This window comes from Maniola jurtina, chromosome 11, assembly GCF_905333055.1.
Source record: "Maniola jurtina chromosome 11, ilManJurt1.1, whole genome shotgun sequence".
Taxonomy (NCBI): domain Eukaryota; kingdom Metazoa; phylum Arthropoda; class Insecta; order Lepidoptera; family Nymphalidae; genus Maniola; species Maniola jurtina.
The window spans coordinates 7,623,494-7,639,660 of record NC_060039.1 but is presented as its reverse complement, the minus strand read 5'-3'; the positions used below and the strand labels follow the sequence as shown (position 1 = coordinate 7,639,660).

The 16,167-nt window shown below is 35.8% G+C and overlaps 1 protein-coding gene across 2 annotated transcripts; it reads right to left on the bottom strand.

Annotated features, from left to right (window-relative positions):
* Positions 1-267: 267 nt before the first annotated feature.
* On the bottom strand, positions 268-11,652 carry LOC123869341 (glucose dehydrogenase [FAD, quinone]-like). Of its 2 annotated transcripts, none has more exons than XM_045912214.1 (6): positions 11,516-11,652; positions 8,496-8,912; positions 7,813-8,043; positions 2,607-2,739; positions 1,653-1,772; positions 268-1,563 (listed from the first exon to the last, which is right to left on the bottom strand). In XM_045912214.1, the coding sequence occupies exons 2-6, from the start codon at positions 8,905-8,907 to the stop codon at positions 324-326; spliced, it is 2,136 nt and encodes a 711-aa protein (XP_045768170.1). In that variant the 5' UTR covers positions 8,908-8,912; positions 11,516-11,652; the 3' UTR covers positions 268-323. The 2 variants fall into 2 exon arrangements, with proteins under 2 accessions (XP_045768170.1, XP_045768171.1); XM_045912215.1 differs by having other exon boundaries at positions 7,813-8,037.
* Between the last annotated feature and the right edge of the window lie 4,515 nt (positions 11,653-16,167).

The following is a 16,167-nucleotide window of genomic DNA, read 5'->3' as shown; positions in this document are numbered from 1 at the left end:
TCTACGAGATATGTATATCTATAATAGTAAATCTTAATTTTTTGGATCAAACAGTTCTTGTGTGAAAGCTAGTTTATTCATGTTTTGATCAACTAAAAATACAAGTAGGTAATAATGTATCGAAACCTTAAACTTTACTATAAAATAATAATTATACCTAGTCCTATTTCGACTATACCACTGTATTATTCTGTATTCTGAAACTAAAGTAAAAGTTGAGGTAGGAACCATTAATAAACTAAGGAAAACCAGTCAAAACCAGGGAAAGATTATTTAGGAACGTTTATTATTATATATACTATTTCTATTTCTTAAAATAAATATTACGCTATCGAATTAGACCAAGTGTTTCTTATCATATTTGCTGCCTTTTCACCAATCATGACCTCAGCAGCATTCGTTCGTCCACTGAGAGTTCGAGGAATAATACTAGCATCCACTATTCTTAATCTTTCAACGCCATATACTTTCAATTCAGGATCTACTACCGCATCAGGATCAGTTTGTGGCCCCATTTTGCACGTAGCTATTGGATCCCGAGCAGATACAATCATTGTTCTTATAGCGCATTCCCAGTACTGTTCCGATCCAACAGGATGTGCAGAACAAGATGGATATGGAGCCAAGTACAAGGAAGCATCATATTTTCTAAATGGCTGCGATTCTCCCAACTTAATTATGTACTTAACAGCTTCTTTCAAAATGGCCAAGTCGTTAGGGTCACTTAAATAATTACCAAATAATTTTGGATGAGAAAACGGGCTCGTATCTCTTAACTCTAAGTGGCCTTTTGACTTCGGGTGTAAAAGTGTTGGTACAGCTTGCCAAGTGTCGGTACCACTCAGTGATCCAAAGGCGTTAAAGTAAGTCTTATCAGTAATTTTCCAACTTTTTCGAATAGCACCACCTGAATCTAATGTAAGCGAACCACCAATGCTAGCTAATTCTATGTCTGGTACAGGGCCATCGGAAAGAGAAGTTTTTAAGTATCCAATTGCTTCCATCCCACCAGGTGATGACAAGAGGCCATCACCAAACTGCAACCACTGCATGAGATTTGGCAAAGTTGCAACTTTCGGTTCCAAAAGACTTGCATTTGTACTGTTAAGTTTAAACACAACGCCAGGAAAGCTGACATGATCGTACAGACTGCGACCAACTTTTCTATCAGCAATGACTGGTATTCCCAGTGTTTGCAAATGTTCTTGAGGTCCTATTCCTGATAACATTAGTAACTGAGGTGATCCGATTGGTCCTGCTGAAAGAATAATTTCTCTTCTGCAGCGCACGGTGCGTTTTATATGATTTTTAATGTATTCAACAGCATATGCTTTTTTAGATTGGGAATCCACTAAAACTTTGGTAGCCCTCGCTTCAGTGAGAATGTGCAAATTCTTGCGTCGTTTATGTTGATGAAGAAAAGCCTTCGCAGCACTCAGTCTGTGACCTTTATTAGAAACAGTTTGCACATAGCCAAAACCTAATTGGTCTGGATCGTTATAATCTATAGTAGGGTGACCGAAATCTCTCCCAGCTGCGAGAAAAGCTTCGACAAGGCCAGTTCTGAAAACAAAAAAATCAGTTCCGGTTTAATTATGTACCTACATATTTTATTTTGGAAAAACAATTAAGCATAAATTTCGTTAACATACTTAAATGGAACATTTTCAACAACAAGTTCTCCATCACGACCATGGTATGGTGCATTTTTATATTTTTTTAGTTCCGCCCTCTCAGACTTGATAAAGAATTCCAGAACTTCGTTATAGGACCTGAAAATAAATAATAATAAACAATTAACTTTGTACCGGATTTTATTACTATCTTTTATTCATTAATTCCGTTTATATCCTAAGATAGTCTCATCTATTATTTATATACCTATATTAGTTGAAAAACTGCTATACTTGGCATTGTAAGTCGTGCTTTTTTAGGATCAAAGCCAAGAGGGGAAGAAAGAAAAACAATACGTTACTATAATGTTCTATGATACTACAAATGTGTCGTCAGGCACGTAACAATGTAAGAAGCTTGTGATAGAAATTTACGGCGAGCCTTTATATGACACCACAGATAGCGACAGCGAGGTGACTGAATAATAAAGAAACATTGAGGGAAGCGGCTTTTATACTAGACAATGATAAAAGTAATGTTTCTTATAAATCATAATTTTTAATTTCATTATTGATAGTAGTGCACCGTAATATTTTCTTGGTTTTAGCAAAAAAAAATGAGTATTTGGTTCATACCTAATTGATATTTGATAACGTTAATTTAATAGATCAAGCATTTGGTAATTTTTTAGTGAAATTATGCATTTCATTGTGCTTCAAGTAGTCCTTGACTACTCTATCTCGAACAATATGCTTGGCTTCCCAACACTTCTGAATAATGTTGAATTCAAATATTAAGTCGAAGTACTTAATGAAATATATATCAAAATATCTGTCTGTTCGCCGTCCTTTTAAAGCCTCAATCACTGTAGAAATTTTAAGGAAAAATTAAATATTGATGTTGATTAGTTTGCAAAACGACAGAAATTGTAAAGGTACAAGTTTAATATTGATGTTGATTAGTTTGAAAAAAGAATTACAGTTTAATCTTACCATCCATAGTTTCCATCTGCAGCGATTTTGTCCCAATCTTGTGGCCGGCCTCTTGTGTACAACATGCTGTTAGTAACACTCGATCCACCGACGGCTTTACCACGTGGCATGTAGCAGCGTTGCTCTTCACTACCTAAAATTTGAAAAACAATAAAATTGTTTAGTCTATATTATAAAAGGAAAAGCTGGACTGGTTGACTGACTGACTGTTCTATCAACGCAAAGCTCAAACTACTGGATCGGACTGAAAGGCATACAATTAGCTATTATGACATAGACATCCACTAAGAAAGAATTTTTGAAAATTCAACCCCTAAAGGCTCAAAATAGCGGTTTGAAATTTGTGTAGTCCACGCGGACGAAGTCGCGTGCAAGCTAGTCTAATAAATAATAATTACGTTGTCCGAACAATATCTTTAATTTTAAAGCGATGACAGTTTAATAGTTTAGACGGCAGCCTCCTATTCACAAGGTCTAGGGTTCAATCCCAGGTACGCATCTTGCTTTAACGGTGAAGGAAAATATCGTGAGGAAATCTGCATACCCATAATCCCATAATATTCTTAAATGTGTGTAAATCTTAAGGACGAATCTCCATAATGTTCTTAAGGACGGGTAACGTCTGCCAATCCGCACTTGGCCAGCGTGATGGACTATTCCAATACCCTTCTCATTATGGGAAAGAGAAAACCCGTGTTCAGTGGAGAGCCGATGCGATGATGATCACAATGACTAAACAACTACAGCTAAATGCCCAGGAGATATTATTATAGTGCGGACTCTATTCCTTCACTTGAGTACTCCAATGGGACAGCAATCTGACACGACCAGAGTGAGATCAAAGGTTGTACATTCTCTCCGAGGCACTGCTGAGAATTTCTTAACAGACAACCCACTTTACGCCCTAACTTCTTTGACAAATAGCCCTATCCGACACCAACTCGACCTCGGGACTTCAGGCTCGCAGTCAAATAAACTAGTCACTTACTGAACGAGACAGTTAATAACAAAGCTCCAAAACATATTTACTGCCTACGGCCCCGAAAATAAGTATCTGTTTTATTGCATTTTTTATTCAGATGCAAAGTAACCTTCCCTGTTTTACCTGATCAGAGTTATTTTAATTCGGAACTAAAGTCGTAGATAAAATACTTCTCAATCCCAATAGTAGGTAGATACTCGTACCGTTATCTGTCGTTGTCGGCGTTTTTATTTCACTCATGGGACTACATTCAATGTTTATAATTCGGCTTGTAAATTGTAATTCATTGTGGATGTATAGGGATTTGGTCAGTAAAATCTTATTTGCTCCAGATTCACATATAGCTGGTGGCCTAAGGTGATTTGAAACCTTTTGCAATAAAAATAATTAAATAAATTCTCTCACCTGTGATTGATAACCATACTGAATATTTAATTTGGATATTTTATAGTTGTACAACTGTAAAATATTCAAATTAAAAGACCCCCTTTAGTAGGTACTTTTGCCGATGCGTGTTGCCTCTAATGACATATGGATCCAAGACATAATCGCTAACTTTGGGCCTCTAGAATCCCTTGAGATCTCTAGGAGAACCAGAGTAACCGACATATCTGTACTGGTTACGAAGCTGAAGTGGCCATGGGCAGGACTTGTAGTTCCTATAGACGTTGGGGTCCCATGGTGCTAGAATAGCGACTTTACATCGGAAGGCGCAGCGATGGAAAACTCCTTACTAGGTAGATAAACGACTTCAAAAGAATCACAGGTAGCCGCTGTATTCCGACGACGTTAGACAGTGGCGTGTTGAAATCCCTACAAGAGACATAATATGTTCAGTAGTGGACGTCTACCAGTTGACAGTACTTTTGAGATTAGAGCTTCTAAACAGACAGGCGCATCTGAACGGCTTTACACTAATACTGTGAAGTGAAAGCGTACAAATAACTCTTGTATGTTCAACGCGAAGTTTTACGCTACGTAACTTAACGCGGTTCATGGTTTAATACCCCACAAGGGAAATCCTTGCTTTACACATCAGTATGTGGTATGCAGATTTATTGTTGTAAAATTTCTATAAATATAATAAAATTCCGTATCAATAGGTACTTACTTAATATGTTTTTTTTTGTTTTCTAGATCTGAATTTTCTCGATTTTCGGAAGCTTCTTACCATTTAGAAACAAAATTGAAATGATGTTACACTAAATGTCGTTTTCAGTGTACTTATTGGTATCAATGTGGTTTCCAGTGGTAACTCAAAAATTTTACAGACATGTCACACGAGATAAGACTGTAGGTACCTAATCTATTGAAACGTAGGTATAAATAAGCTGCAGTGATTTTTTCTTAATATTTCTCTTGAAAAAAGCACAAAGGCGGTTTTTGCAAAGGACTTTTCATTCTACCATCCATAGATACCCAACTACGTAATAACCTACACTTTTTATTAAAACACGATATAAGAAAAGAAAAACAACAGCCTTTTTTCTTCTGGGTAGCCTCGTTTCAAAAACGTCTACTTGCAGAGCTATTATAAATTATTCTCAAGCCATTAGTAGCGCAAAGAAGCCCAAAAACATTATACATACATAAAGGCTAGGCTTTCACTACTATAAAATAGGAAGTCGCTTTTATCATTATATTAGACGAATAAGAGAGAATAATAACATCAGTATTTTTTGCAGGCTTCTATGATAGAAATCTCTGGCCTATCTATCTGTCTATTGGTCCTATTACAACTCACAAAAATGAGTAGGTACGTTGAAATAATAAATTGTAGTGCATTTCGATTATAATTTTATATGTTACAGCAATCCAAAAATTTATATTGAAGTCGTTGTTTGGAACCAATTCAAAATTCCACTGGCGCTTTGAGTCATTCAAAAGCTTCAAGGATTCGGATTCTGACTTCAGAAGACAACCGACATCTTCTAATTGAACAAGACAGCCAGATCTTGTTAGATTTTGTGGCACTTGTGTTTACAGCGTTTCAGATATTATGTTGTACTTGATGATAATGCAATAAATACTTACCAAATACTCGTATAACTTTTAAGTTGTGCAAGTGTTTAAAATTAGGTGTGCCATGTTTACATGTTTACGAACGGTACCGTTTACAGGCGTAATTGACCTCAAATTGTTTTTTTTCAATAGGTGTTTCGATATTTTTATTTTTATACTATAATGAACAATCATAAAATATTTGCGTTTACTGTTATATCTTGTGATTGTAGATGTACGTATACATATAAAGAGGCGCGTTAGTGAGGTTAATTAATCCTCGTCCCCGTTTACAAATCGTGACAAACAAACTTTCTACTAAAATGAGGCCAGAGTTTCAACAATTATCCTATCACGAAGTTCAGATTGCTTTCCCTGCAACGTGTTTAATAAAACTTTCATGGTATTTCTAACTTTCTTTTGTCAATGACATTACTTTGTAAAGGTAATGTGATTATAGGGAATATAGTTAACAGATATAATGCAAAAAATCGTTGGAGTTCTTGACTAATATACTCGTAACTTTCCTAAATAAGTAGTTTGCATATAAACCCTAAAACAAATTGTTTTGTTTTGTTACGTAAAAGCGCAGCACCCGGTTTCATGGAGTTAATTTAATTTCTCGATAGAGATCTAGGCTTCTTTACGTGCAGGCGCCGCGCCGTGAAAATTTCCCGTTGATAATATTCGCTTTATAGTGAAAATTGTTAGAGTTTGCGCATTCAATTAACTTCTTGTTTTGTTTTATAATTTCCTCTATTTAGCTATTTTACTAAATAATTTATCTTTTTATTTATTGTATAATTTTGTATGTTTATTGCAGACTTATTCCAGAATTATTTGTTCGCCTTACAACCACTGAATTTAAATACAAAATCTAGGAAACCGTTTAGTTTCTTTTAAATGAAAGAATGATATGAGATTTAGGAACACAGACAACTTATGAAGTCTTTTAACCAGGACAAACAAAAGTAAACCGTGATAACAACAAGAGTTAACAAATGCTAAAAACACTAAAAGTAAACCGACCCAGGTTAAACAGTTGTGTATACAAACAACTTAACTACAGTTTATCACGTACTGTTTCGTTTAACACCGTTAGCTGTTCTTAATACTTAACTTTAAACCGGAATAGTAATAAGTAGACAATACTCTGATTCGAATAGACATTGGATATATTATCGAAGTCGATCAACAGCAGAAAAAGATGAAAGAATATAGACGCAGGTACATCTAAATCTGAAAATCCGAGATATGGTATTCGTAGCTAAGTATAAAACTCACAAGTAAGCTCAGAGTCACTCAGCGGGCGATGGAGAGAGCTTGAAATTTCTCTCCATGATTAAATCCAGAATAAGGACACAGGAGTGCCGAGTAACGGACATACAAAGTATGGCTGGTCTGGAAGAGATCACTGTAGTGACAAGGTCGCCCTTTGTTTTTATATCTATCTTGTATTTTATTCTTTGTCATAGTATTAAGAGGGCTCTCTCCGTCACTCGTTTCATACAATCGTAGTTCCTATTTCATTTGAATATTAAGCAACCAAAGGCCATGAAATTTTGCAGACATATTCTAGAAACAAATATCTATGTCTGTGATTTTCCAGATTTCTGTTAAAATATTCGGTTTCAAAGTTACGCGGTCTTAAAAAGTTTCATACAAATCTTTGAGCCCCTGTAATTTTAAAACTACATATTTTTAGAAAAATCTAAAACACCACAGACACAGATATTAGTTTCTATAATATGTCTGCAAAATTTCATAGACTTTGGTTGCTTAATATTCAAATGAAATTGGAACTACGATTGTATGAAACGAGTGACGGAGAGAGCCCTGTTAAGCTATAAAGATATTTAAATAAATAAATAGCTCAGTGGGTTCCGAAGCTGAAGTGGCAAAGGAAGGGGAACATAGTTCGAAAAACCTATAAACGTTGGTGCCCCAAGGTGCTAGAATGGTAACCTCGCACTAGAAAGTACACCATGGGACTACCCATTAGCCATACAGACGACATCAAACGAGTCGCAGGTAACTACAGGATTCAGGCGGCGCAAGACCGTGGAAGTCGAAGGAAGTCCGCACAAGAGACCTGTGTCCGCAGACACAAACATACTTCATCATCATCATCATTCTCAACCGATGGAAGGTTGAGAATGATGATGATGATGAAGTATGTTACTAAATATCTATTGCTATTACATGCCAACTAAAAATCCTTACCTAAACAAACTCCAGGTTGATGTTCCATTGTGTACGGCCATACGTAATCAGTTTGTTGAAGATATTGAGTCAGAGCTGGTATATCAGAGATCAACATTTCGGGTCTTCCAGCTTCCAGCAAAAGTACTGTTGCTCTAGGTTTATCTTCAGTTAGGCGAGATGCTAAAACTGATCCAGAAGAGCCAGCCCCTACTATCACATAATCATATTCTTCAAAGGATTGACTTAAACCTGAAAACCAACAACATGATAACGTGATGCTTTGACTAAACATAACCTAACACTATAGGCCCACTATCCTTGGGATAAATCTTAAAAATAAAACAAAATATTTTATCTCACAAAAGAACGAACGGATAGAAATCTAATACAAGTAAACAGTCAGAATTTAAGGAAGAAACTAATTAAATATGTTAGACAATAGGATTTTTTTTTTCAATGCATATGAAGATTATGATTGAGAACTATACTAACAAAACAATTAACTAACGATTTTATAATCATCACGGTCATATAATTGAACTGTGTATTTTTTAATATTATTTAAATGCATTGTTTACATTACAAAAATTTTTTTCACGCTCGCTTTATCTTAGGCTGCATAATCATTTACCAGCAGGTCTTATTGCAGCAAAGCGCTAGTCTATAATTAAAAAAAAGGTAAATCTGTGTGTTAAGCTTACCTTTAGGCAATGGATACGAATCTCGCAAAAAATCGAAGGGATCATTTGCATTCGTGGGAGAGTAGTTTACCGCTACAGTTTGTAACATCATATCAACTATCGGACTTTGAGGGTACGACCAGAAACCGAAACGTGCTTTTCTATTTTGGCTCTTAAGTTTAGACAGATGAAGTCTCATATCCGCTGCTTCGGGCGTCTCATTACCGCCCTTATTAGGATCGCTTCTGTTGTTAAAAGGGTATGGCCAAAGTATACGCGCGGTCCTAAAGCTTGGAAGGTTTTCCTCAATGTTATTGACTGCGCTGTGCGGTTCATCTTCCATATTAGCTAACTCTTCGTCATAGTAGATGTCTATTGCATTTGTAAAAAGTAATACATTGAGCAATAAGGCTGCATGAATAAGTCGCCGCATGATTTCTGTAAATGAAAACAAATGCAGCAATTAGATTAATGTTTATCAAACAAAAAATGGTTTAAAACCGAACTACTATTATTCTTAAGATCACCACAGTCTACTAAATTCCACTTTTTGTATTTTCAGAGTTTTAATTTATCAAATTAGTAATTTATGTATATGGTATGGTATGTATATGGTATGGCATTATAATAATTATTCACATAACATCTGTGTCGTACACCTGCAATCTAGCAAATAAAGGAATTGATTATATTATTAAAATTTATTTATGAGGGAATCGATGAATCGACACAGACGTCTAAACTCTAACTATAACTAAATATAACCCTCCCGTGGTAAAGTTAAAATAGCAGACCGTACGATTGTACCTACAATCGTCGGTCTGCTATTTTAACCTACCTAGGCACTATCCATTTTATTTCTAATGTATAATGGTCCTTATTTCATATTATTTTGAATTGATGTAATTCATAGTCAAGTTCAGTAGTTTTAATTTGAAATTTATAATACACAATCAATTTGGAATTATTTACACAAGTTTAAAAAATCTATTAAAAATGTTCAGGAAAAACATAATCCCACCAAAAACATTTCAAGAGGCCTGTCCCAAGTCCGAAGTAAGTATATAGCTTGGACCTGTGCTCCTGACTGTACTGCATTTATAACAATAAATAACAAATAGCTCAACTTATATAAGTCCTGACTCTACAAAAGTATGACTTGGCCGTTTAATATTCATGGATTTGTATCTGATTCCTATAACATTTAAGCTCAGAAATAATTTGTGCAATAGTCACGAAATGGCCCCACAATACAATTTCGTGACTGTCGCACAAACTATTCCTTATGGTCAACAAAAAAAAACATTCTATTCTACTCTAAAACCTTCGAGTAGGTAGGTACTTCTAATTACCTGCATCTAAATTATGTACTTTAACATACTTGTTTGTTTTTGTTTATAAGGAAGCATAACCCATAAGATAAATACCTTTTGTATTTAAAAGCACGTTAAGTTTAATATTTATTCGCGATAACTACTTAGCTATGATTACTGCACAAGAGGTGTCTCAAACCAGAAGAACCTATCAGTGCTATTATCTAAATAAATACATAATATGACAATTCTACGAACATGCATTATTATTTATATGTACTTAAGGTACTTTTAATTCATTGATGGCAAATGACTTGACTAGGACTGCATCTTCATTGCTGGTGATAATAATAATAGCTAATTATTTATTCATCAGGGCCGGCCCGTACCATTTTTGCCGGTGCGGTTGTGCGAATTTGCTTTTGATGTGCCCTAAGCCTTATTTTTTCTTATTATCACTATCCCAAAGTATAAAAATAGGGCACAGGCCACATAGGGCAGGCATCAGCTTAAAAAAGCGCGAGCGAAGCGGGTTCGTATTTTTTATTAAGTACATAAATATGTAGAAAAGAATCTTGAAAAACAAAATTAAAGACAAAGTGGACAATTAAAGACAAGAGAAAAAACTGAAATCAACAAAATAGACAAATACATAAATGCACTAGCTATTGTATTTGGGCGCAACGAGCAACTTTTTTGGTATTTACATATACAAGGAGCTACGTCCTTTCTTATATGTGTACTAATATGATAAATGAGAAAGAATTACTCTTTATCCGTCTGTTTGTCTATTAGCTTTTCATATTTCATCCATTTAACCGAGTTAGACGAAACATACAAGATACAAGATTGGAGATTTACTTAATTTTACATGTCTCTAACTTTTTGAAGTTAGTGCGTTTTCAGCAATTAAATATCACTTCCTTTATAGAAAAACATCGTGAGGAAACTTGCATGCCTGAGAGTTATCCACAATGTTTTCGAAGATTTTGTAAAGTCGGCCAATCCGCACTGGGTCAGGGTGGCGGGTTATGGCCTACACTCTTCTCATTCTGAAAGGAGATCCGTGCCCAGTAGTGAGCCGGCGAGGGTTGATCATGATGATAATGATGATAGCTTGCATCCCGGACATAGGTTATATAAAATATTGGAAAGCCAAAAGAAAGTCTTTTTTTTAATATTTACGAACAAAAGAAATAAACATTGTTATAAGTTAAAACTAAAGGGAGATACAACTTTTAGGCATTGTATTTTATGGCAAATCAATATCATTTTAAACTGACTTCAAAAAAGGAGAAGGTTCTCAACTCGTCGGAATCTTTTTTTAATTTTTTTAAAATGTATTTTCCCCGATTACTCAAAGATGCCTGGATCGATTTGGAATTTTTTTTTGTTTGAAAGGGTACACTTGGTAGGTGGTCCCATATTTTGGTGAAGATCCGATGAATATCTTCGGAGATGGAAAACAGAACTCCTCAATGGATAAGAGTAAATTACTCGCAATCAGTGTAATAACTTAGTAAACAGCAACATTTTACCTAGGCGTAGCATATTTAGTACAATTGTGGAACGAAAAATTCATTTTTTTTTGATTTTTTTTTTGTGCCAATAACCGTTCTCCCTTTCCCAAAGTTATAAATACGATTGAAAAATACATTTTTTTTTTCGTTTAAATATTTTTATAAATTTTGAATATAGGCAAATAGCAAAATATTTTAATTTACTTACCTATAATTTTAAGTATTTTCTTAACAATTCCGATAGATGCTTATGGTATTTTTGAACACTTTGCCAAGCCGGGTATGCGGCAGACGGACAAGAAATGACTGTTTTCGCATCGCCTTTACGCGAAGCTTTACGCGACTTGGCCGTGCACTTGAAATACCGCTATGTGATGATTGGCGCACATCAAAAGGGGGTCTCTTTACACTTGTTAGCACACGTTCGCTGCAAGACGCAACGCTAAACAAGTCAAATAAAGTTCATTAAAATAATACCTGACTTAATAAGGTAACAATAAAAAGTATTTGATTTTGCACTAGCACAGCTATTACAAAGGTGAACACCTTAAGTAACACTATATTATGTTTGACTTGCTGATGCCCAGAGTCCGTACGCGTGGGTTTAGGTTTTTAAAAATCCCAGGATATAAAGTAGCCTATGTCATTTTCCAGGTGTTTAACTATATCCATGTCGATCCATTGATTGCTCCGTTGTAGCGTGATTAAACGACAAACCAACAAAGAAATACACTTTCACATTTATAATATTGGTAGTGATGACTTCTATTTTTATCCCAATAATATTAAGTAGGTAGTTAATTAATTTATCGTGCATTACATTTCTTTAATTTTTGATAGATTGATTAAGCTAAAAAGTCGCTTAGACTAGCCTATCGGCATCTGAACTAGTCAATCGGAATAATACGTGGGCGAAGCCACGGGCAAACGTTTGTCAAACTAAAAGTGAGAGTAAAATACCTACTCTAGTTAACATAAAAAAAATACCGTTGACCTTGACTGACCGTGAAGTGTGAAAAGACTCTAACAATAGAATCCATTTAATTTGCGTACATTATTAAGCATCAAGACGTGATGGGAACATCTTTAAATTGTCTAGTGTTTCTAATCCACGTCCCACTTTGCAGGTGCTTATTGTGTGTCAGTTTCTTGACCTGATAATGTTTTTATGATCGTATATTTGGTGTAGTTCATTCATAAATGTATAAACTAGAGACAGCATGGTCACATCACAATCAGGCTCATTGATATTAACTTACTAGCTGATGCCACGACTTCGTTCGCGTGCATTTAGGTTATTAAAATCCCGTGGGAACTCTGTCATCTTCCAGGAAAAAAAGAAGCTTCCAGTGTAGCTGAAGTCTTGGAGAGTGACATAGGTATGTTACTCTCCATTAGCTATTCCCATGTAAAATAATGACGCCAAGCCATTGCCATTCATGCTCGTGCTCTAGCACGATGGAGCGACGATACAATGCGGCTGGCGGGAAGTGGCTGAATGAGGAAGGCTGAGAACCGAGTGTGGTGGCGCTCTTTAGGGAAGGCCTATGTCCAACAGCGGATGTCCACAGGCTCATGATGATGATGGTGGTGATGGTGCTCTTAAATAACAATTCTAAATCAGTTTTCTAACATGCCTATAAAACTGGTTTAATAAGTGAATGTTTATTATAAATTTAGCAACTGGTATCTAATAAAAACGAAAGCTGTGAGAAAGTGAAATTCCAATTTATCCTAAAATAGTCTTAATTGTTTGAATATCAGAAACATATTATTTATTCTCATAAAAAATTAGGTACTTAAATAAGAATCGAAGGCATAACTAATTTTAGGCAGATAAAATTTAGTTATAGGTCACTAGGGGCGCTGCAGTCGTAGGTTTCATAATAAACATAGGTATATAATGTTTCTTTATGATAATATCATAAAGGTACGCTTCATTTAATTCTGCAGTCTCAAAATTAATAATATCCGTGACTATAACTTAAAAAGCTGCTAAAGTTACGGCTAAAGCTTTCATAGTAAATCGTCAACGTCCAACGCCAACATGCTCATAACTTTTTATTAGCTACGCTAGGAAGGAAAGGATATAAATGATTTAACGACAATATATAACATATATTATGTTCATATAAAGACATACAAGGACTTTGCAATGACAAAAATATATTATTAAAAACTTCCCTATTTTACAAAATGATGTTTCAGAAGAGTAAAATATTTCTGGTACGTGATAGAGCAAGTTTATTTTGACGAACTTTAAATTATAATAATGGTAACTAATATGTTACATGTAACATGAGTCAAGCCAGTGCGGCGTGCCGAGAGCTTCTTTGATTTGATATGTGTTGATCTTTGATCATTAAATACATTATGGAAAGGTTTACCCATGAAGGAATTAAAGGAGGCGTTAGGGTGCCTTTCCACCAGAGATGTGTTATGCAGCTATGCTGCGAAGTTGTGAAATCTACGCTACGAAAATATGTGACCATTTCCACCAATACTAAGCTATGTAGCTATGTAGGAAGATGCGCTATGAAGATGCGCCGCCGCAAAGTAGCTGCGCGAGAAAGATACGCATACTGTAGGTATTCTGCTCTGCACCACTGTCGACGGCCCATAGCAGGCATCCATAGCATGCATCAATAGCACGAATCCTTCCATATAAAAACATATCTTAGTTGAATTCGTTTCCACCAGTGCTAAGCTATGTGCATTGTGCACCAATGAATATGATTGGTGGATATCAAACGCATCCATAGCAACGTAGCATAGCATGTCTCTGGTGGAAAAGCAGCCTTATTGTGGACAAGGGCGCTACACAGACAAACTAACTTGATGCCCTGCATTAGCCAGGCGCTGTACATCGCTTGCCGGTAACTTTGGCCACAGTTCACTCTGCCATAGAACCACGTATGTACATCTGCATCCCTGGATAGAACCAAACATTATCCCGTCACAACACGACAAATGTCGGCATGGTAAATGGTCGAACACTCATCATACCGGGCCGATAGTCTGCGCTGCGCCGTTGCCACCTCCTATACTAAAATCGACATTTTGTTGTACTTCATTTATTTCATAATTTCAATTTATAAAAGTACCCACTTACTAACTGATTCCCGTGACTTCGTACGCGTACATTTGGGTTTGGAATTCCGTGGGAACTCTTTGATTTTCCGAAATAAAAAATAGCCTGTGTCATTTTCCAGGTCTTAAACTATACCCATACAAAAAATCACATCGATCCGCTGGAGCAACGGCGACGTTGTTGAAGGACAAACCAACATACAAACTCACTTTCGCAGGTACAGGTACTTAAATAAGGAATGTCATAATATTGTTGTAGCGAAGGAAATTCTGCACTAACGGAATAATGCACATTCCGTTATCTGTTACTGTTTCTTGCATTCTTGGTCGTTTTGGGTCATATTTAAAATGCATTCAATTTTTAACCCCCGAACCCACAAAAAAAGGTGTTATAAGTTTGACGTGTGTATCTGTGTATCTGTCTGTGGCATCCTAAAATAATGAACCGATTTTAATTTAGTTTTTTTTTATTTGAGAGGTGGCTTGGCTTGATCGAGAGAGTTCTTAGCTGTAATTCAAGAAAATCGGTTCAGCTGTTTGAAAGTGATCAGCTCTTTTCTAGTTACTGTAACCTTCACTGGTCGGGGGTGTTATAAATTTTTGATTTACTCTTGTCAAACCATAACGTACACTTGAGCTTTAAAAATTTGATCATGTTGCGAAGGAATCAAACGTTCCAAAAGACGTTACATTTTTAAGATCACATGGCACACATCGTTTTCCAGAGAGTCGTCGAAAGTTATTTATGACTTCATGAGCTCTTACGTGTACAACATAATATAATGCACAGCCTAAGCCGGACTTGGAAGTAATATTTCTTGAGTCAATTTGAGTTCAGTCGCTCAGCGAGCTATGATAATGGAGAGTGGATGAACGAATGTTAGGCGTTTCCTTGAACACGATATTCAAGCGAGAACTAGGCCCAAAGACAGTGATAGTACCCGCCCTCCGACAGGATGGACTGACGATATAAAGAAGATGACAGGAAACGTCTGGACGAGGAAGGCTGAGAACAGGAGTGATGGTGCTCACTATGGAAGGCCTGTTCAACAATGAACTTCCACATGATATGATGATGATTATGTTAAGGATTCCTTGAGTAGGTACCATAGAAATGCTCTGTGAGATCTTTAAAAACATAAATCTACCCAAAAGAAGTTTCTGAAACCCCTATTAATCTATAATATCGAAAGCATACATTTATAGATACCCTAATGATTGAGTCTTTTTATTTGTCCGTGAAACAGACAGCTAGCTGCAACAGTAGTTTTCCAATCCATCTTGTCTTTGTCTACTTACTAGATTGACATGATTCTCACTCTTTTACTGCCTCAATGGATCGATAATGCGATTAAAGATCGATATCACTATCACTGGATTATTTCGATACTCTGACCTGAGCGGTGAATGTAGGTAAAAGTGATTATATTCTCTCTCGGTCAGTAGGCATGTACCAGATAACGGGACTAATTCGCAAACACGTTTCGGATGGCAGTGCCGAGTTGTGAATTGTGATGGAAGCCGGTAACTGGTTGCTAATAATATGTAAACAAGGATAATTGGAAATAGCTTGAGAGATATTGACCTCTTGAAATGACATTGAAAGTTCCATAAATTCTATAGAAAATTGGCTTGCAACAAAACAATGCAATATGAATCTCAGTCATGTTTTAATTTTGTTGATATTATTCGAATATCTTCAAACAGAAGGTCGTAAGGGAATTAAATTACCGAGGTATTTTATTTGTAAAGCTAATAAAATTAACAAAT

What these genes read in the sequence shown, in the direction of transcription:
- LOC123869341 (XM_045912214.1), bottom strand. Translation starts at nt 8,907, where the DNA reads ATGCGGCGACTTATTCATGCAGCCTTATTGCTCAATGTATTACTTTTT. An exon ending in GCAGATGGAAACTATGGATG is followed by an intron (nt 1,773 to 2,606) that starts GTAAGATTAAAC and finishes ATTTATTTTCAG; the next exon opens with GTCCTATAACGAAGTTCTGG. An exon ending in GTTGAAAATGTTCCATTTAA is followed by an intron (nt 1,564 to 1,652) that starts GTATGTTAACGA and finishes TTTTGTTTTCAG; the next exon opens with AACTGGCCTTGTCGAAGCTT.